At 37.6% G+C, this 22,848-nt stretch overlaps 1 protein-coding gene across 4 annotated transcripts in view; it reads left to right on the top strand.

The window, feature by feature from the left end:
• LIN9 (lin-9 DREAM MuvB core complex component) overlaps nucleotides 1–22,848 on the top strand; it is a gene marked incomplete at its 5' end in the record, with an annotated part of 37,404 nt that overhangs the window by 10,086 nt on the left and 4,470 nt on the right. For all 4 annotated transcript variants that reach the window (XM_080615328.1, XM_080615327.1, XM_080615329.1 and 1 more), the window contains 7 exons: nucleotides 5,556–5,689; nucleotides 8,764–8,889; nucleotides 13,602–13,759; nucleotides 14,863–14,996; nucleotides 16,364–16,483; nucleotides 16,659–16,760; nucleotides 21,370–21,450. In XM_080615328.1, coding sequence (XP_080471454.1) covers nucleotides 5,556–5,689; nucleotides 8,764–8,889; nucleotides 13,602–13,759; nucleotides 14,863–14,996; nucleotides 16,364–16,483; nucleotides 16,659–16,760; nucleotides 21,370–21,450 — 855 coding nt within the window. The remainder of the gene's footprint in view (nucleotides 1–5,555; nucleotides 5,690–8,763; nucleotides 8,890–13,601; nucleotides 13,760–14,862; nucleotides 14,997–16,363; nucleotides 16,484–16,658; nucleotides 16,761–21,369; nucleotides 21,451–22,848) is intronic.

The raw sequence follows: 22,848 nt of genomic DNA on the forward strand, positions 1-22,848 counted from the left end.
TTGTAAATGAATGATCAAATTACATTGCTGACTTTATTGAAGATGTCTGAAGGTCATCTTCTTTCTTTTTTGTAATGCAAGTGCTGTGTGAAATGTTTGCACCGTGTCTACAACCTTGAACTTAGGAATCGCTAATTCTGATTAACCATTTGTTTTATCTTATGAAATACCTCACTTCTAATTATGGCTGAGAAGTGATGTGTAAAGGAAAGGAAGGGAAGATGTCATAATGCGCTTCCATCATTGTGCCTTCTGGGGGGCAGATTTTAATATAAATAAAGGAATGTCAGTGAAATGTCTTTTAGTATTCTGAGGGGTCCCACAGGAGACCTTACATTAAGAACAAGCTTGGGTTACAGGAATGAAAAGTGATGAGCCCACAGCCTCCAAGGGCATGTGTCTGGTGGTTGGGTTGACCATTTCCCTCTCTCTTTTTGAAATACTCCATTGTTGTTTCTTTCCCCGTTGTATCACATTCAAGCTTTTCTTGACTATTCACAGCTTCCTCTACCTTTCCAAATCATGTGGTTTTTGGTTTGGCTTTGCCATCAGTTATAATGCACCCAGAGCCTTGTTTACATCTGTAATGCCATGTGCTCTTTATACTACACCCTGGAGAGTACATGAAATACTGTCTCAATTGCTAGGTAGATCTTCCTCCCATACTCTCCTGGTGGTGCCGCCTTCTACAGCAATTGCACACAGCTTGCCAGCTATCATCTGGTTTTCATTCAAATCATTATCTTTGTGAACTCTTTGTTTATTGGAAGGGAAACATTATGTTTGAAAACTATTGCGCTTGCCTGCTCTGCACGCAGTCAAAACACCAGAGCAGCATCCAGTAGTGCATTAAGCAGTGTGACTAATACCTGTCGTATGTAGCTTGTTGTGTCACCTTCTCCCTGTAGACAAACAAAGAGAAGGTATTTATTTTGCTAGGGTTGATGCAGATACAAGTACACGCATGTTGCTATGTGTTCATGCTAGGGGACATAAGAGGACTAGAGCTTTGTGATGGCCTTTAGCCTCCTGCAGAGGTTTATGTCACAGTTTTCAGCTCTTCCTCAGGAATGCTCATCTTCTCACAGAAACAAGCCTTACTCGTAACTTAGAAGATCACATATGCTGAAGAATCAAAGTCAGTAGGCATAACATTTGTGTGAAAACTCTTGTCAATCTTTAGTATGCTGGCTGTAGGTATTAAAAATAAGGAGCTGAACTTTGAATGCAGCTCAGTATTCTGTAGAAAGCTGGAAGAAGGGTCAGAGGGTAGTCTCACTTCTTAGCAGTGGCCCATGTTGCTGAGATGTGATGTGGTCATTTGTACTCCTTTGAGTTCCTTGAACACTGCAAGTTTTGCAGATCTGTTGTACTCTTGGTTGAAAAATCTTTCCAAAAATGCCTGACCTATTTAGCTCACGAGGATGATACCTCTTTGCCATGCTTATTTTATTCTTGTGTGAGGCACTGGCAATCCAGACTGATTAAACACTCCCATCGTTTTGGGTAGTTCCTTGGAATAGAATTTGGCATCTTCTGTTGAGGGTTGTAAAATAGCTCTCTTGATCTAGATCATAGCCTTAGCATAAGGTTGAAGGAACTCTTCAGTTTTCTTTAGATTGGTTTTGCATTTGTGTTCCTGTGTTGCTTTTCATCTCGTGTAATCTCATAAAACCAAGAACTATGTAGACATTTAGGAGAAAAATACTGTTCTGGAACCAGCATCTCAAATGTCAAGACTAAAATAAAATTGTTCAACCTGGCTCTTCATCCTGTGGGCAGAATGCTGTGATGAACAAGTCCCAGAGTTCTGCACTGGAAGAGTTTTTATTGTTGGAACAATATTTATTGTTTTCTTGCTCAGAAGTTAGAATAGTTCTGACCTCTTTTAGGGTGATGGTTTGTCAGGGGTGGCAGAGATGTTATAAAAAAAAAACAAACATAAGGACATTGTGATTGAAATTTAAGATTGTTCTTAAGGTTAGTGAATTGGAAGATATAAAGAAAAGAATTCGATTTATGTAGGTGAAGAGAGAAAAACAACATCCGCAACAATTAAAATGATAAATGAATTACTCTTAATATGATGTGGGCACCATTTATTGGGCACCATTAATGTTAATATGATGTGGGCACCATTGTCACCTTTCTCTTTTCAGTGTACATTTCTTTCCTGGTTTGTAACATCTACAAGGAATGGATGTTTTCTTTTGTGTGCTGAATGTGCTTAGGTGTCTAGTACATACATAGCACTACTGTTGCTGAAATAGACTTATGTAGCTATATTTATAAAATACATATAGTTTAGAGTAAGAGAGGTGCATTTCCCTGGAAAGCTCCAGCTGATCTCATGGCATGGAACAGACAGATTTTTTTGCTACCACTGATGAATTTAATAGAGAATATCTCTTTTCAAATAGGTACTGTAGTCAGTCACAAACTTATTAAACATCTTTCTTAAGAGGAGATGCTTATTAGTGAAATTTTATTTTACTTTGTTGATTTATTTTGTTTCTAACTCTTACTAAAGCTTATATTTGTCATCAGTATTCTTCACATTGTGTTACAGATGACATGCCCAGATCAATTTGTAGTGTTTTCACCATCTGTACTGAAAGAAGTGAAATCTGCATTTGTTCTGCCTTTACTCATCACCTTTGTAAATAGTTGGAAGTACAAGGAACGCTGCAAGGTGCAGTACTGCAAAGGAGACACATTTCAGCTGTGGCTGGCTCCTGTGTTGGGCCGCAAAGTCTTCATGGAAGGAAAAGCTGCTTACTAAAGCCAGTCATAGGTTACTCTTTTGTCCTCGTTGAAATACAAGGTTTTTGTCATAGGCTAAAATGTTGAGGAATAACTAAATGGAAATGTTTTTTTTCATGACATGCATTCGCAATATGGTTTCTTGCATTCAATCAGCCTTCTAATTCCCTTTGGGCCATAGTCAATTAGCGCACAAGTCAGTTTTAGTTAGCATAAACTCTAAATTCTTCTCTCTTCTGATATTTTCACAGAACTTATTCAAGCTTTAGTTTCTTCAGACTTCATCTTGGCAATTTGCAGTGTAGGCACTTCCAATGAAGTAAAAAACAACAAACCCACACCACTTTATTAGACTTTAAAGAAATCCTTTCCAAAAAATTATATCCAGCTAATGTTTTTACTGAGAACATACCAGAACAAATACGCTGTTTGAATAAGCTTTTATTTTTGACCCAGAATTTAGAACAAACTGTTGAACAGATGTGCTTATAATCAAAGCAAGCTCAGATACACAAGTGTTTAGACACCTAACTCCTCTGGAAACAAGTAGGAGTTAGGTTCTAAATACTTCTGTGGAACTGGGCCAGCAGTATAGTAATGGGTTATAGTTAGCACTGGGAAGCTTGGAATCTTACATTCCTTCTTCTTCTCTCAGCCCTTAGATCTTTAACTGCTAGGAGGCACTATTTATTGTGTACCATGTGCCTTAAAACCAGTAGGTGGCAAGAGAAAAGGCATTTCATTTCTCTCACTGGGAATTCTGTGCATGAACAGAGAAATCAGATTACTTTTCTTGTAATTCATTCTTAATTTTGATACATGCAGCCCTTCAGAAACTCAAAATGGAGTCAACCTTTCTGTGAAGATGACAGGCAAATAAACATAAGGTCGCCCAAAAGAAATCAGAACTTTGTGATGGTTCTGCAGATATCTACATGTATGCAGATATTTTTACCACATAGGGCAGCAAGCCTATCTGTGTTAGCTGAAAATCAGGATATATTTGCTTCTCAAGTTGCATTATCAGTTTATGAATATTCTTGTGAGGAAGGATGTTGCTAAGAGTAAGCCACAATTCAAAACAGATTTATACTTTTCTTCATACAAGTGCGTTCCTCAGTTTACGAGAGTACCTGCTCTTTTTGATCCTGGACATAAGCATACAGTGCTAAAGATTCCAGACTGATTGCCCATCTTGCTCCCACAAACAGTTGTATCCTGTAGTCTGCATAAACTTACTCATCTTCAGTTAAAAACTGTCTATGTCTTTTGCACTGACTACGTCATTTAGGAGGCTGCTGTAAAATGAATGTATTTCAACAGTTAGGAACTTGCTGTGGATTTGTAGCCTAAATGGATTCATGGCCATCTATTACCTTTTTGAGCCTCTAATGATAATGTCTTCCAATTCAAACAGCTTTTCTTTCTGCTCTTCCACTTGACTGTCTGCTTTTTCATGCTGTATCAAGGATAGCCATTATTTTTCTCAGCCTTCATTTGCTATGTTAGACAGGGCAACATCTCTTAGTCCCAGAGAATTGGCTCTTTAGTAGCTTTGTCTTCCAGGTCACTTCTCTGTACCTTCACCTTATAAGCCTGAATTTGACACACTGAAAAAGTACTATTTGCATGCTGGTCTTTTTTGCGTTCTGAACTGTACCGTGCAGCATCAAACAGGGAAGACTTAAAGATGAGGGCCATGGCATTTCTCTCTATTCATGATTTCTTAATGGTAGAAAGGCCTGGATAATGCTGTATGCCTGACTGGTTTGTACTTAAATGTCTGATTCATGAGGTCCAGGGGTTGCTAGATAAACGTGTGAGGCGCTGCAGCTGCTGTAACTCACAGATCTTGCTGTCCTGCTGAGCTTTGTCTCCTGGAGTTCCAGTGGGAGAAAGGGGACCTGCATGTAGAATAGTGATTATACCCAGCAGGAGCCAGTAAGGGCCTGCCTTATGCTTTATCCTGTTATTGGTGCTACTAAAGGTCAAACTGCTTTTGAGCATTTGGGGAAGGTTAACAACTGATTATGGCATTGGGGCTCAGTTAAACTAATATTCTCAAACGCTGCAGTTTTGTTGCAAATACGTTTTTCTGTCTGTCAGTAAGACAGCCAACCCTGGAACAAAAGTATGGAATTAGTTTTCTACGCGCTTGTTTAAACACGTCTATGTATTATGCATGTAACTGAAGACAGTGTCTTTTCTGCAGTTCATAAAATAGCTTTCAAATGAAGTCAAAACTTGCTTACGTCCGTGCTAGTTTCTTTTGCAGATTTCTATGAATCAGGGACTGCTCAAAGCTTTGGCTATGTCACATTTCTGTGCTAGCTTTATGCTCAGGTTAAGAAGAGCTAGCAAGAGTAAAAGCACTACTGCAAATGAGGCAGTTGGTGTTGCTGGTATCTGAGCCACATCATCACATATGCTTATTAGAGACCGTGTTCAGTGGTGCCTCAGACTTCAGAAGTCCGTACCTTAGTGCCATGCTGCTGTTACCAATAACGCAGTCCCAGTGTTGAAAGATGTTTGTGTTAGAAGAGATATATGTATGGAGATAATTTGCTGTATTGATCCTGCTAAAGTCTGCATCTGTTCAGTTGATGCATTGCTGATATAATGCAGTAAGGATTATTACAGATCTGCAACAAAACATTGTCATGAAACAGTATGTGTGATGAAAATGTAACAGTTGTTAATGTGCAAACTTTTGTCAAGAGAATCTAGTGTAATTATTTGAATGTTAATGATGTTAGACTGCGTTTAACTGTTTCCTTTATCTCACTATATAGAAGTTTAATACAACAATGCCAACACCAGACAAGAAAGCATCACAGAAGATTGGTTTACGGCTTCGTAACCTGCTCAAACTTCCCAAAGCTCACAAGTGGTGCATATACGAATGGTTCTATTCAAATATAGATAAGTATGTTTGTTTTATATCATTTGCTCTTAATAGCATGTAATCAAGTCATTTTCTGACCTTGAGCTGCAAATTTCCATATAGTGGTTAGATACTCCAAAGTTTATTCTTAAAGTATTAGTTATTGAAAATTGTCACTGTTTTGTTATTTGGGATTTTTGTTTCTTTTGTTGTTGTTTTAATAATGAGCAACCTACTTGGGTAGTCTTCTATGGAGAGCCATCCTTCATGGAAATAATCTTTTTATCACCTCTGCCTCTACCAGATACAAAGTTTTATTCATAATGTTTTTAGCCTCTTAGGCGTGAAGGTACCAGAACACTTGGACTTTTTTCAACCCTTGGATCAATGTTATACACGGGGGATGGGAAGGAGACTGCTGCTTCATAAGGTGCTGCTTCCCTAAAAGATGTAAACATTGATTTTGGATATTTTTTTCTCCATCATCCTTTTTTTTGTTGTGATCTCTAACAGTTTTGGTTTCTGACTGTTCAGGTTTTGTCTACATATTGGCATCCTTCTTGGATCTCCTGCTGTATGTCTTAGACTGTTTCTGCAATTTGTCCCTCAAAGTCTTTGGCACTTGTTCTCTTAACACCACTAGTAAAATGGTGCCAATTATTTAAAAGGTCCATTTTATTTTAGTCCCTAATCATGAAAACCTAAAAATCCTAAAATGTAAAAATCATTTTTGATGAATGGAATCTTAACATCTACACCAGTTGACTAACAGATGAAACACTAGTATGTAATATTTTAAAGAGTAGCTTCAGAGTTATCAAGCATTCTTTTCTGGAATTCATTCGTAGCAAAATAATTACTGTTTTTCCTTCCTATTTTAATCATGATTGCTGGGGCTGTTTTCCTTAACTGAGAAGGCAGTCATAGCAACAGAAAAATGTTTCAGGATATGTTCACCACAAGTAGAAAAATTACATGTCCATTTTAGTTACTTTTAAATTCATCACCTGTAGGATTTAATTCCTTTGAAAGAGGAATTTGTCTTTTACATGCTTTTTTTCCCCTCCTTATTTGAGCAAAAAAACAACCTCTCCACTCCTCCTCCCCCCCGAAAAACAAAACCAGACAACCCAAACCCTATTTATTCCTAGTCCTAATTTTAATATGTGACATGTATAATTATGATTTTTACAACAATCCAAGAACTTTGAGACAATTATTTATTCTCCAATAATTGTCTGTGGAATTTTAAGTCTGTCAGTAGATTAGAATTTGAGTTTAGCAGGTAATTGTGAAAACCTCTTTGAAATTTACCCATGTATCCTTTAATGCTAAGTAAGATATAATCATGTTAAGATATTATAATATAGTTTACTGAGAAACTACATATCTTTGGAAGAAAAACTTGGATGTATGTTGGTCTGAGTGATGTATGATCTAGACAAGAAAAAGTTTAAAGCATAGAGCTGTCAACTGAAAAAATATGGCTCACTGTACAAGTCTCAGAATATTTTAATCAAATTGTCTCATCCAAAATTGAAATCCTCAATTTAAATGCCATGTCTACTATTAAGTTTTTAAAATGTTTTAATCTCTATGGCTATCATTTGTGGTTATTAGATTATTGAAGCTGTTTCAGCTGGATTCTTTCTATGCTGCTGCAGAGGATGATCCTGTTGACTTCTGACACAGATAGACTTCTAAAGAGCTACTTACCACTACAGTGATCATAGGCCCTCAGAACAAGATGCAGCTGTAGCTTGCTTATGCCATTTCCCAGAGCTTCCAATCTTGTGTATGCTGTGGATTTACATTTTCCTGCTTAGGGACAGGTGATAGTAAAAACAATCAAATACAGATTCTCTTTCCCAAACCAGCTGTTATTTACACGGAGGGGGGTGGGGATGGGGGTGGTGGTGTAGACTGTGAGGTTCTAATTTACGGCCTGGGCTTAAACCACGACAATATCTTACGTTAGCAACAGTAAAACTCTTTTATACACCCCCTTGTCTGTTTCCTGAGCCTCGCTGATCATTCTTTGTGGTTTCCTTTTCACTTCAAGCCAAAGCTGCAGATCCTCGTACTGCAGAGAGAAAATATTCTCTTCCATTCTTGGCTGGGTCTCCATATCTCCATGCACCTTTCTTCTCTACCGCCAACCCACACACTCACTTGAAAGCAGTGTGGCTTCCAAGATCCTCTTTGTTCTGTGCTTGAGGATATTCCCCTCTAAACTCCAGCACCCTGCAGAGAGTGGAGAAAAGTGGCTTTATCTAGGATGCAGTTACTCTTTTGTTCTCACCGGGTGAGATCTATTTCAGTTGCACATAGTCTTTAATGATTAACCTGCTATTAGATGGGTATAGCCATTGCTGCTCCCTTGTCTCTTCAGCCCAAGAAGGATGTGGTACTACAAAGTAACAGGCAGTCATAAAACAAACGGATACAGACAGATCGTAGCATCAAAGAGAAATTCATAAGTTATGTAGGTAGGTTATCTGAACTGTCACTTCTATAATATTGATCCTCTGCTTCATCATGGAGTCATGGTATGATACAATAAAAGTCCCACGTGTGTAGCTGTGGAGAATGCCAACTTGGCTCAATTTCCTGTATTTTGGAACCCTCTGTTGAGAATCAGGGTTATAATTGAATGGATTTATGAAAAAGGTACTGTCTTTCTCAGTATCACTGAGAAATCACTGAGTGTCATATATCCCAGTATGTCTCTTCCTCTGTTCTCAACACCTCACCTTAACTTTATGGTTTCCTTCAGTGTGTTGCGGTATCCTCATGGCACTGCACTGCCTATGCTGAAGTTTCATTTGGTGCCTTTGTATACATTCCAAAACAGGAAGAATACATGTTTCCCCATAGTAACAAGAGAGAAACATTTAAACATGACTGACAGTAAGGCTCAAGTAGAATAATACTCCTGGAAACTTTGTTTTCAGCTGAATTTATTTCAGGTTAAATCTGTCCTTTGGAGTGTCTTGTTTATACAACTAATTTATACTTTTTGTTTTCAATGTATTTCTTATAATGGATGGGGTTTGGAATCTCGTGACAAAAGTTTATTAAGTGTAGTTAACAGAGGACAATTTATGTTTCAACAGACCTCTATTTGAAGGCGATAATGACTTCTGTGTCTGCCTGAAAGAATCTTTTCCAAATTTGAAAACCAGAAAACTGACAAGAGTAGAATGGGGGAAAATCAGACGATTAATGGGAAAACCACGGAGGTAATTTCTTTCTTTCTTTCTTTTCAGCTAATAACTACATGTAGGTTTGATGTCATTGGAATTGTTCCTTTTAAAATACTTTTGCATACAGGCAGTAAAGCAAAATAATAGTTCTCTGAGCACACACCCCGCTCTCCCACATACCCTGTTCCATATATGCATGTGTCCAGTCCATGTAGTTCTCATGAGCCTGTACTTGAAATGTTCTCTTACCACTCTGGATAACTAAGTGTCCAAGCTAGGATATGTTGAAATTATTGTTGTATCTTCTAGGCTGCAGTGATTCCTGACATACAAGACAGGCCAATTTTTCAAGATTTTCCTTTTTCCTGGCTATAATTAGCTCTTCATGGGGAAAACAAGTGCACATTTTCATCTATTTTATTATTTTTAATACCATTTTATAGATCATCAACTTTTCCTGGCTTGGCTGCCAAAACAGAGAGAGGAGATAGTCACCCATGAAATATTTACATTGTATAGAATGAAGCCAGAATTTAATGCAGGACATAGTTTTTTCTCTAATTTAGAATTCTCCATTCTTAAACCTACTGATTTCAGTTCAGCCTTTTCACAGAACCTTGGCCTAATACAATTTAGCCTAAAGAAGAATCCTTAGATCCTTAGGGAGGATCTCATCTCTGTGTAGAAATACCTGAAGGTAAGGCATAGAGAAGATGAGGCCAGGCTTTTTTCAGCATTGTCTGGAGATAGGAGGAGGGCAGTGGGCAAAAGCTGAAACGCAGAAGGTTCAGTTTTTACATAAGGAAAGACTTCTTTTTACTCTAAGGGTGACTGAGCACTGGCACAGGTTGTCCAGAGAGATGATAGGATCTCCATCCTTAGAGATACTTGAAGGGTGTCTGGACATGTCCTGGGCAGCCTCCTGCATGTGTCTCTGCTGGACGGGGTTGGAGCAGGGGACCTCCAGGGTCTCTCCCAAGCTCAACCATCCTATCAATGTGTAAGATCAGGAGACAAATATGTAAGTAGTGTTGCAGAAATAAAAGACTGGTTTGTTTGTGAAAATACAAACACTAAAGCACTGAATCCACTTCATGGGTCACTGTACTGAGTCAGATTATACTTTGACTGATGGAAGCTATTTCATCTCCTGTACTTATAAACAACTTTACAAAACTTAAAAATTGCCAGTCAAGGGAAAGCAGCAGAGCCAGCTTTAAAAATAGGTCCTTTTGGAAAAGCATTCATATCATTTGAGCTTAACTGAGATAGCTTTTCATTCCTTTTATCATCATGCTTCCCACTGAGAGGGAAATGGTATATCTGGAGGTTATATCATCACTTATTAATTTGACTTTTGCCAAAAGTGGGTACTGGTATGAAATCAGCTTGCCTCATTCAGCAGTCTGTTGGACCAAAGATAAAACTGCTTGCTTTCTTTTTTGGGAGTGAGCTTGATTTGGGGTTTTTTATTAAGTTACTTTTTAAGAAGACTGATTCATGCCTAAGGAGCCACAGGTCTAAATAGGCAGAAGTTTGTTTTATCTGAATTCTGAAGTACAAATATTTGACTGGATATTGTCTCATTTTGTTTGTTAACCAAAACTTTGAGTTCTTGCTTTTTATCAACATAAAATAAGCATTCCTGTTTGCGTTTCATTTCTTTAATCATTAAATATTGACAGTCTTTTTCAGTATGCCCATAGTGGTCTTTGGCCTTAACAGTTCTGACAGATTTTAAATTATTCCAAATCATTTGAATAATTTGGAACCTTTTTCAAGGTAATTTTCATCTGCCTCTAGAGCTAAGTTGGTTTTATACATTATTATTATTCTGTTAGAAATTTCTTCTGTCTGTCCTCATCATATGCCAGTAAACTAAATATCATGTCAATACTGCTATGTTCCCATGAAGCAATTAAAACTAAGACATTTTGCATCCACAGTGTTGATGGCGGAGGATGGTAGTGTCTGTGTGAGAGCTGTGCACATGGTCATCGTCTCTTTCTTTTTTTAATTTGTTTTAAATATATTGTAATATTTTCTTATGTCTGCTGCTACACTAAATGTCCTATCACACCATCAACAGTGGGGTTGATTGGCACAACAGTATTCTTCATGGGAGCCTGCAAAGCTTGTAAGATTCCGCTAGACTGTGGGGAAAGATATGCTCCAAGAAAAGGAAGAGGTAATAGTTAGTCTTGTGTACTCTGTATAAACTTCACTGGGGTTGTGAAATAGCAATGGATATGAAATTAAGTTCAGATATGCTTGTCCTGCCACTATATGATGGTGATGATTTCTCTGTTCAAGTTCTCATTACTGAGGTAGAAACCAAAAAGAAAGAGGTTACAATGTCATCTGTACCATAGTTTTAATCTTTCTTTTTTTTCATAGGAATGGCACAAAAATGGGATAACCTTTATTAAATGCATATGGGGGATGTGGGGTTGGAGATTTCCTTTAACAGGAGCCAAGAAATACATTGCGAGTACTTTCTACATCCATGACCTACAGCATTGGGAGCAGAGACTTTTTAAGAATGTCTGAGCTAGCAGTCAAACAGTAGTTGCTATTGTAGGGAGCTTCCAAGGTCAGTGATTAGTATATCAGCGTTTGAATTTGTATTTCTAAGAGCATGGGTCAAAGAACATCAGGCGATAACGGATGTTCCTGATGCAAGAACCTGGACATGATTAGAAGGACTAATATTAAAGTCTATATTGCTTTGGGGTTTTTTCCGCCTCCCCCCCCACACCTTTTTTTATCTTCCTGTAATTAGTTACTCCAGTCAATGAAATTGGAAAGCTTTGACCTGCATTTATGCTACTTCATATTCCCAGCCCATGACAAGCATTATTTCACACTTGCTCCATTCAGCAGTAAATATGAAGCAAATGGCATCTTTAAATGAGACTATCCAAATAAACTTTGCATAAATTTCCCAACCACCATCACTCTCTCTCTGTGATATCCCTTTCCAGATATTTTCTTAATTGAGGATCATTAGGCAATACACAACTGCAGGTGAACACATTGTGCTCTTCAGTGGTAAACTGGTGAGTGGGATGTGCACCTACAGTTGCTACCACGCACTTTCTAGACTACACAAAGACTAGTGATGACTTTCACGGTAAGAGATTGGAAAGCCTAGTAAAGGAACCTTCAGTGCAGTGTATTACTGCACATGCCTGACAGAAGTACATCACAGCTTCAGTTTGTTCCTGTTCATTCTTTTTTCTTTTTCTTATTTTTAATGTCTTGCGTAGGACTAAGATCTCACTGTGTTAATTGTCCATATATCTTAGGAGCCGTGTATAAGATAAAAAGCAAATGATGTATGCATATAGGCGAATGAGTGTGAGACTGCTGGTCAGTTGGAAAGAAAGTAGTCTCAGCATCCTTGCAGTTTAATGCTTATGACTTTCCATACACATTGCAAGGAAGAGAAATTTTGGAGAATAGTGAAGTGGCTTTGTGGAACTGTCCAAGTGAGGTGCATACAGAAGAAAACGTAAGAATGTTTATTTTGGCACATAATGAGAGGAGTGGAAGCAGACTTGGAAGTAGAAGCTGACTGCTCAGTACTAGTGAGTGATAAGTAATCTTGAAGGGATTTAAAACAGAAAACAATTTGCAGTGTCGAAGGGGGAGCTAGTAAAGGAGTTGTCAGTATCTTCTAACATAACCCCATAAAATAGGATCAGTAATCAATATATAACTGTGTGAGTTCCATAGCAAATGTTTAAATTGGATTGGACTGCAGTAAAGCAATTAACAAAGGAGTAAATTGTTTGATAAAGAACTGCTGCTGCGATTAAGTAGGCCTACAATAGCATCTGCACTCCTAAATGACTTCTTTCATTGATACAACAATCATAAAACTTTTTTTTTTTTTTTTAATAAGGAATGAGAGATAGGATTGAGTCCTTAATGTCTTTATCCTTTCAGTAACTCCTTCATGCATCATGCCCTTTCCGTAGGTTAAAAGTGAAAATGAATAAAACCAAGTAACACCTTTGGGAGTAAGTCTTCCATCTTTTAGATTACATTTAAGACACACACACCCCCACAATGATGGAGGGGACTGCTAGAGACTGATTTTGTACAATAGCCCAAGTTCAGACAAGTTTTTGATACGTTTACTACGATCAATCTCAGAACAATTCATCTGCATAATAGAGATTTTGTGGCTGAGTTGTACTCTGTACAGATGTAAGAAGGTGAGACAGAGAAGTGCCCTTATATGTTCTGAGTCTGGTGCCCTTTAATACTCCGTTTAATTGAGATAATGAGCACACAGGAAAGGGATCTACTGTGTATCAGGAGGTGATGGCAGCCAGAGACCTCACAGAAAGTCCTCCTCACATGCATTGAACAGGTACTCAGAGTAGACTGAATGTGGGACCTGCTTTAGCCTTGTTGTGACACCAGGTGGATCCCTATAAGCAGAAAAAATCCTAAAAAGCTATATTCTTCTGATATTGTATACTATATATTCCAGAATGCAACAGCTGGCATTTTGGAGTATTATTTTAAAATAAATTGTTATTTTAGGAGTGATTAATTCTGGGGAATAAGACTGCCTAAATCCCTTCAATGAATTCCTTTCTCTTGAACACTTCACCCCAAGCATTTTCATTTTCCCCTCCCTGATTTGTAAATGATGCCTATTTATTTGATGTGTCTTCACATATGTATGCTTTCAGTGCTGAATTTAAGTATAGTCTTACTGAATTGTATTATAGGTGTTCCTCTGCGTTCTTTGAGGAAGAGAGATCAGCGTTAAAACAGAAACGACAGAAAATAAGACTTTTGCAGCAGCGGAAAGTTGCAGACATTTCACAGTTCAAAGATCTTCCAGAAGAAATCCCATTACCACTTGTAATAGGAACAAAAGTTACAGGTAGTTTCTTCAAAACAAGCGAAACACCACCTAAGTGTTTTGCAAAGGTTTTGGTAAACCATAATATACTTAGTGCACATAGTTAACACATCACAATTTGCATGGGTTTATTGCTAACTCATTGAGAAGGTGCTTGTGAGGATTAGCTCGTATTTTTAAAGCAGTGATACGGTTTGGGCGTACAAAGTTAGTATGTATGGTTTATTCTTGCTGTGGTTCAAATTGTATATTTATTTTCTTCAAGTATATCTATCCAATCATGGAGAGAGCTGTGCTTAAATGCAAAGAACAGAGTGTTGTCTGAGAGGTTAAAATCTAACTTAATACAGAGCTTAAACTTTTATTTTTCCATAAATACAAAGATGTCGGGTTTGAAACAGATAACGAATTGATACTATATATACAATTGGGCTTGTATATTGAACATGGCATTGCCTTACTGAAAAAAGCACAACTGAAGAAGGAATATTTTTAAAAACATTCAGCAAGTTCTTATTCCACAAGTTTCGTCTAATTCATAAAAACTTGAATTTTACCATCCTATCTGTTTGTGATCCTGATGCTTTTCACTTAAGCATGGTATCTCCTACTCAAGCCATTACTGTTCATTGCTTTTTTCATTCTTCAGCAACACTGCCTTTAATTCTTGCTGAAGAGCAGACATGCACAACACTGCCTCTCCTCACTCTCCTAGGGCTGTATCTGTGAGCTGTGTTCCTCATTGTCTTTTGCTCAATATGCAATCACCAGTGAAAGTGCTCAAAGAGGAATGGTATGCAAAATCATCTGGAAATTGAGTTTTGCCTGCAAAATTTGTCTGTCAGAAGGTAGTGGGTATTAAATAGTGGTTTATGTAGCCGCAAGTGTAGTGCTAAGGATTAAATCTGGGCAGTGCTTGACTTGGAAAAATAAATTTGACAAGCATTTGGGTAATATTTCTACTGCATACAATTCTTTTTCTGGGTTTATGTTTTTTCTCATTTAATCTATGGCCTTTAAATATATCTATAAAGGATTACTTCCAAAAGATGTATTAAGTCTTTTTCTCAGTGGTATCAGCACATTATAATGCTTGGTTTGTTGTTCTTTTTTCTTATCTAAAGCACGTTTGCGAGGTGTCCATGATGGATTATTCACTGGACAAATAGATGCTGTAGACACCCTTAATGCTACCTACAGAGTGACTTTTGACAGGGCAGGTCTTGGAACACACACAATCCCAGATTATGAAGTTCTTGTGAGTATTAATGGCACTTTTTAAAATAGCATGAAATAAAATCTAAAAATCTACAATGGTATGCTTTAATCAAAAAGAAGAAAATTCAAAATATTATAGAATCATAGAATAGTTAGGGTTGGAAAGGACCTTAAGATCATCTAGTTCCAACCCCCCTGCCATGGGCAGGGACACCCCACACTAAACCATGCCACCCAAGGCTTTGTCCAACCTGGCCTTGAACACCGCCAGGGATGGAGCATTCACAACCTCCCTGGGCAACCCATTCCAGTGCCTCACCACCCTAACAGTAAAGAATTTCTTCCTTGTATCCAGTCTATACTTCCCCTGTTTAAGTTTTAACCTGCTACCCCTTGTCCTGTCACTACAGTTCCTAATGAATAGTCCCTCCCCAGCATCCCTATAGCCCCCTTCAGATACTGGAAGGCTGCTATGAGGTCTCCACGCAGCCTTCTCTTCTCCAGGCTGAACAGCCCCAACTTTCTCAGCCTGTCTTCATACAGGAGGTGATATTTTCATAAAGTAGAAACAGACATAATATGCATGGGAAATTCCAGGGGAATGAGCTTCTGTTTATGGTTTTATAGAACAGGATAACCCTCTATGATAAAAACATAATGGCTCAAACTGGAATAAGTTATTAGACCTACTATTGTAGGTTATTATAATGGCCTGAGTTTAATATTAAGAAATATAACAAGTAATGTAAGATCCCAAAGAAAATTCTGCTAGGGGATCCTGAGAGGATTCAAGAAAACCTGTCCCTTTGTGATTTGCCACAGTCTGGAAAGGCCAGTGGAAGTTGCAAGCAAGTATGATGAGTTGATTTAACCTCATTTTGAAACTTTTTATGGTAATGAGCAACACCCACCTGTGGGGATGTTGCTCTGGTCAGACAATTTGGGATTATAGGTCATAGGTTTTCCTACCAATTTATGAGCTCCAGGAACTGTTCCTGCCAAACAGTCTGACCTAGACTGCAAGATTTTTCAGAGGACCTTTTGTTCTTTTGTATTTTGTATAGTCTTGAATCTGCTCAGAGCCCATAATTAGTCTAGTCTCTCTCATGATCTGAGTTTGGAGTCTCTGCTGAACTCCATGATTCAGCCATGATTTGTCTGCAGCTTGCCAATGTAGTCTTTGGATTAGAATTATTTGGTTTGATGCCATAACATTTTGAAAACTCCAGCAATGGAATACCATTTAAAAGCTCCTGCTAGCCCAAAGCATAATGTTAATCTTTTGACATTGCTGTGTTGGGTCATGGATGGGCTTGGTTAGTTCAGATTCCAGAAATAAATTACATATTCCAAAAGATGTGTAAAATTCATGATAGCTGAAGTACATCCTTCCTTTTCCTGTCCTAGAGTAACGAGCCTCATGAAACCATGCCAATTGCTGCCTTTGGACAGAAACAACGGCCTTCAAGGTTCTTTATGACCCCTCCCCGATTGCAGTATACACCTTCACTCCAGTCTCCAATTACAGTAAGTTACTTTTTTCATGTAAAATATTAATCATTGAAGTATCTCCTGATACATGCTGAAGCTGTTACCTTCAACGGTGTTGAGATGAATTTTCTGAGGTTATTCAGCAAGATAAAAAAATTAGCAAATCCTTCTAAAAATAAGCTATTAATTAAATGTTCTTTGTTTTGTGTAGGACAGTGACCCTTTATTAGGACAATCTTCATGGAAAAACAAAATTTCAGGCACAGATAGTGAAACGCTAGGAGGCTTTCCAGTAGAATTCCTTATTCAAGTGGTAAGTGTTAACCACAGCCCTTAATTTTGTTGTGTATTGTCCTGTGTTTATTCTGCCAGCTCTTCTGAGTGTCTGTTGATTTATGAGAGAGATGATGATAACCCAACTGCCTTTTGAGAAGATGCTAATAATATTTGGTTTTATTCCCCCTCACCCCTTCTTAATTCTCACTTGTTCATAAGCTTTGAAATATGCTGCTCTTTAGACCACAGGAGGGGCTTTGGTCTTCAAAAGTGCCTTATTTTTCCCAGCTCTACCATTTGGTCTGAAAAAAGATGGTATTTCTACCTGCAGGCTTAGGACTGTGTTAAGACTTTGCTTATTTAAAATATAGTGGCATTCTGCAAAGAATGTTTGGCCATCTGTGTTATCGTCTATTGTATAATATTGTATTTCATATTATGTAATGTCTACCCTTTTGGAGACAAAAAACAGCACTCTTTTCCCTGAAAACAAACATACATGTTACAGATAGGAAAACTATGTTCTTGTCTTCATCATTTTGGAATAATTCCTCAGTGATTTTTGTACATGGGTTCAGAAGAGCACAGACAAGTAATGTTAGGAAGCTGAGATTCACTGAGTATCAAAACTCATCAAAGCAAGATAAGTTCCATCAGCATGATGGAAGAATGTAGTTGCTTATGTTGCCTTACCTTAAGATCTGTGATTCTTTACCAGTTAAAGCTGTTTTAAACCTGCTAAAGGAGATGGGAATGATCTGAGCTCAGAATATGAATAACTAAGAAATAATATTGCTAGAAACTTCTCAAATTTTAAAGTGTGTGTAATCAGTCAAAAGAATCAAGTTGTGTCTGTAGCTCACATGAAACTGGTATTTCAGCCATTCAACATAATTAACTTTATTTGATAGAATGCTCTCTTCAGTCTTTTAGACAAAACTTACTGTACGAAGCTTATTTTGGGAAAGGTCCAAAAGGTACTGTCTGTGCTATTAAGGTGTATTGAGCTTTGCAGCTATTTAGTGTGTTAAGTTGATCTGTTTATGATACTGTTTCTGTACTTTAAACTTGAAAATGTGTGATTTCTCAGTCACATTTGGTGGTATATTATTACTTATTATAACGAAATCTGAGTTTTAAAAGTACAGGTCTCTTGCTTGTATTACAAATGGTGGCATTTTGCAAAGATACCCTATTAATATGTATTATTGCTTGAAGATTTTTAAAAGATTTTGAACAAAATCAAGCCACAGAATTCTGGCTTTTATTTATGTGAGCAACTTCCTACTTTATGCAGGTTTTTGATGAAGAAACACAAGGCTTAAAAATACCCCAAAACCATTTATTGAAGGACCGTGCATTATTTTCAAGCATCTTAAACATCTTCAACTTTTTTTATTAGAAGTTTAAAGATGGTACTGAAATCTGGTGTTGTGAAATACATGAGACTGTTAAATACTGATTATTGATTGCACTGCATCCACCAGTCAGATGTATTTTTACATTAAAGGTGATTATTAAAGATGTTGTAGCCTTTCATATACGCTGGTACAGTAAAAAGGTCAAAGTCCTCATTCTGATTTAATGCTGATTCAGGAAGTAAATGATGAGGAAATGTTTGATTCAAAAAACACTTTCTGAGCACTCTTGCCAGGCAATTGTTTATGATGCCATGAATGAACAATTTAATAGGAAAACTTTATTTTTGACAAAACAGGGGAAAAAATGCAGTAGATTTTGAATGAGGTTTCAACCCAGCCCCTTAGTTCTCTTTTTATGGGTTTTGAAATTAACTTGGAACAAAAGGAGGTGTATCCAAACTCATGTGGAGACATTGACAAATAAATGTTAGGGTTATTCTCTTTACTTAAAACTTGCAATTGCAAGCAAACACTGGGACTTGTAACTATTTTAATCATAATTCTACACCACTGAGTCTTGGTTTTTCTAAAGAAGTTCTTTACTGTGAGGGTGGTGAGGCACTGGAATGGGTTGTCCAAAGAAATGGCAAATGCTCCATCCCTGGCAGTGGTCAAGGCCAGGCTGGATGGAGTCTTGGGTGACATGGTTTAGTGCGAGGTGTCCCTGCCCATGGCAGGAGGTTGGAACTAGGTGAATTTAAGATCCTTTCCAACCCAAGCCATTCTGTGATTCCATGATTCTAAATCTTCGTATTTTCTACATGTGTACTTTTTGGTATCAGAGACTGCTATTCTTTCTGGGTTTTACTATGGACAATCATGTATTACGAGAAGAATGGCTCAAAAATTAACATTATGATACTGAGAATAAACCCAGCAATAAATAAGTAATAAATTAAAACAAAAAAGTCTTTTATGCTTACATGCAATGTGTAATGTAACCTTAAATATTTCATAGGCTATAATGTAGGTCAAAATCGATAGATTACATTCTTACGTTCTAGTCAGCATTAAGATTTGGAGGATGCTTTTCCAAGCGCTCTGCTGCAGCTTCCTTTCCCTGCTCTTTGGGAAGGAACCTATCTAGGACAGCCCAGCTTGTCTGCAGGGTTGCTGCGTGTCCAGTAGAGGGAGCTTGCTAATGCAGAAAAGGGAATTGGTGTCTTATTGCACACTTTACTTTGAAATGCTTGTGTTCTTATAAATGCACTCTTGACTGAAAAATGCAGTCTAAAGTATGAGTCTGAGCGTACTGGTTGGGTTGTTCCTTCATCTCTTTTAATGTGGAAAAGCATCTTACTGAAAACTCATTTCCAGTTTAATGGGAACTACAAATTATAACATAAACAGGATGCCTTGTGCTGAAAATAGAGCTGTTAGCCAAGAATTTCTCAAGGCAGATAAAACTGAGCTAAACTATTCACTGATGATACTGGCAAATGAAAATGCAAATCTGTTTAATAAAATGTGCCAATAAGAGAAAGTTGGTAGACATCACAGACACAGTGGAAGGTCAGAGTTTCTTGTAGAAAGAATCAGATTATATTGATCACTGGAGTATATCTGGGAATAGGATGACTGTAATATAAAATCCAAGCTCATGAACTGGAGAACTAGGGCCCTGCATCCTGGAATATGTCTGGACATCAAAATAGAAGTTAGGCACCAAATATCTTGCAAGTTTGGGGACAAATAATATATTCTGCATTAAGTCAGGGGCTCACCAGCTTCATGAAGGACAAGGACTTAGACGTGTTAGGCAGCTGCTGGATGGTGACAACAGCAGAGCTTGATGAGTAACTTTTTTGGGTTTTTCATGTAGCTGCAAAAAATTGAAGTGCTGACTCAGCACAGGCATCGGGAGACAGCATAAGGACAGAAATGAGCAGATAGAAATGGAAGAGTGATAGATAGCCTAACTGGTATCGCCTCTGTGTGTCTGACCATGGCTTGCCAACTGTTCATAAGATGCATCTGGCAAAGTATTTGTGGTAGAAAGAAGTACTGATGCAATTTTACAGGCTTAGTTTACAGGTCTGTCATTTGGAATACTGGAAAGATGGCAGTGAATGGAATAAAGGTACAGAAAGATATACAAATTTAGGAGATCAAGAGCCTTTTATGGGAGAGGAGACTGGAAAGACTTGGGTTGTGATTAGTCTGGTGAAAGAACAGTGCAGAAGAGATGCTTTTACTGTCTGTGAATAAACAGGGATAAATACAAGGAGGGAGAGCCTATATTTAGCTGAAAAACAGCTTTGGCAGAACAAACGACTGTGAAGTGAACAAGAATGTGTTTAACATGGAAATTCCAAGAATATTCGTAATTAGTTGAAACAGGTCTTGGAATAATTTTCTATTAGGATTTGTGAGGGCAGGAATCCTGACTGCATTAGGACTGAACTTGAAAATCAATGAAGGGGATTATATACAAGCAGATGTATGTTGAACTAGGAATCCTTATTTTTCCCAGTCACATGTTCTGCTGCTAGGATGCAGTTATCCTCTATGAAATTTATAAAACCTGAAATCTTGGCTCTGTAACATCAGTAATAAAACTGTTACTGGTTGTAGTGGAGCTCGGATTTCTCTTGGGGCCCTAGAGAGTATGAATAGTTTTAGGAGTGATGTGTGTGTTGAGAGCACTTCCTGTGATTTCCACTTGAGCCTGCGAGGTCCCAAAGGCAGGAGAAACAGGGTATTTCCATTATGAAAGAGGGAAATGGAAAGCCCAGAGTTGTTCAGTATAAGATAGATCCAATCTCTACACCAGGTTTAACTGCAAGATTGTACACAAAGGGCTGGTGCTCGGTCAAGGGCACAGCTGAGAACAGGCTGAGAACTGTGTGGAAAAAGGTATGGTGAGGTGAGTGATATTAATTGTAGTACTTGATGATAATAGCCTTCACTTTCCTTCAGGCTGCAAAAGAAGAGTCTTGATTCTTCAGCCTCTAGCTGGTCATAAATTATATTAGTCTTCCCATAGGGAATTTCAGCTGATGGATTTTAGCATTCTCCAATCTAGGACACTTGAAAATGCTTTAAAAATCTCTGGAAAATCCATCATTTAATTTTCATTAATTTTTATTTCTGCATCTTAACTTGATGAGCAACTGAGAAATATAAAATGATGAAAGAAACACACATTTTATTATCTTGAATTTCTACGGCATTTCTAAACTGCTTAAAGACCCATTAATTCTAAAAATAGTTCCTTTGTTTTAGACCAGGTTATCGAAAATCCTTATGATCAAGAAGGAACACATCAAGCAATTGAGAGAGATGAATACAGAAGCGGAAAAGCTGGTGAGAATGTTCTCTTTTCAGTTCTTAAAGCAGGATATGCTTTAACAGCAAATGCAAATAGATATAATTAAAACTAGAGTCTAGATAAAATCTGTATTTTACTGCTTTCTATAACGTGAAAATCTTTAATTATGTTTTTTAAAGCCAAGTCAGAGGTCAGTTGTTTCAAATATGGTTCTACTTTGAAAGCATTATGCTTTGGAAACTGATGAATGTTAACATCAGTAATGTCAACATGTCAGTTGTCACGTATAGAAAGGAAATACTATGCACTTTGAGAATCTTGGGTACAAGTTCATATGGCAAGACATTCATCATAATTTTATTTTTTGGATAGTCGATATTTATTTAGCTTTCTGGCCAAAACAATATCTCAGTTCAGAGATTTTTCTATATAAAGCTCTGAGTACCCTTCACAGGCATTTAAAATGACAATACCAGAGCAGCTAGAGTATAATTAGCAGCAGCAGAATAGTTTTTTCTTGCTAGGCTTTATCTAATCGTCAGTCAGTAAATCAAAGTGATAAGAATGCCTCTCCTACCACCCATGGCTATCAATCAACTTGAAAGTGGAAAGCTATCAGTCTCAACCTTCTGCTAGCATCCATTCAGACAGCTGTCTCTAAAACGTGCAGACTGAAGGTTTGTGGAAAGGAAGAGGAGGCCTCTATGTCTTGAAACCAAAAAGCTGATTATTTTTTTTTCATGTAAAATACTTGAATGTTGTAGGATTTGATTTATTGTGGTAAGATTTCCCTCTTTGTCCCTTCAGTGATCATGTGCACATGTGCCTTTTTATTCTGCTTCCTACTGCCCCATCCCTAGGTCTCTGTAATTTTCTTCTTTTGTGCTGTGATGCTGCTCTTCAAAATCTTGTTATCACTTCAGGTGCTACGTTATCTTTGCCTGTGCATAAAATGTTCTGTCTTTCAATTTTGCATATTAATAATAGATACAAAAAAGAAGCAAGAGTAAAACATACCATTGCAACCTATAACTCTAACTGAAAAATTACCAACTTTTTATAAAAGAAACTAAAAACCTTTTTGTTTTTATTGAGATACTAGTACTTTTGCCATAGATAAGGAAATTCAAAGGAATGACAGCAGCCTTCCTCTGACAAGAATCCGGATATTGTGTCACTCAGCTACTAAGCCACAAATTTAACTGTATTGTTGTTTTCCTTGATATTCCAAAAAATGGAAAGAACAAAAAGGCAACAGGGAAGAAGGGGATCTAGAAATAAATATCAAGTCTGATCTGTTTGAGCTCAGTTGTAGCCTGCATAAGGACTTTGAGATACTTCTGAAATTCTTCCCTTGCACTGTTTCCTTTGTAAACCAGCAATCATAAAGCAACCTCCGTTGCTATTCAAGGCTGTCCTGATAAAAATAGAGG

This window comes from Psittacula echo, assembly GCF_963264785.1.
Source record: "Psittacula echo genome assembly, chromosome: 4".
In the NCBI taxonomy this organism is placed as follows: Eukaryota; Metazoa; Chordata; class Aves; order Psittaciformes; family Psittacidae; genus Psittacula; species Psittacula echo.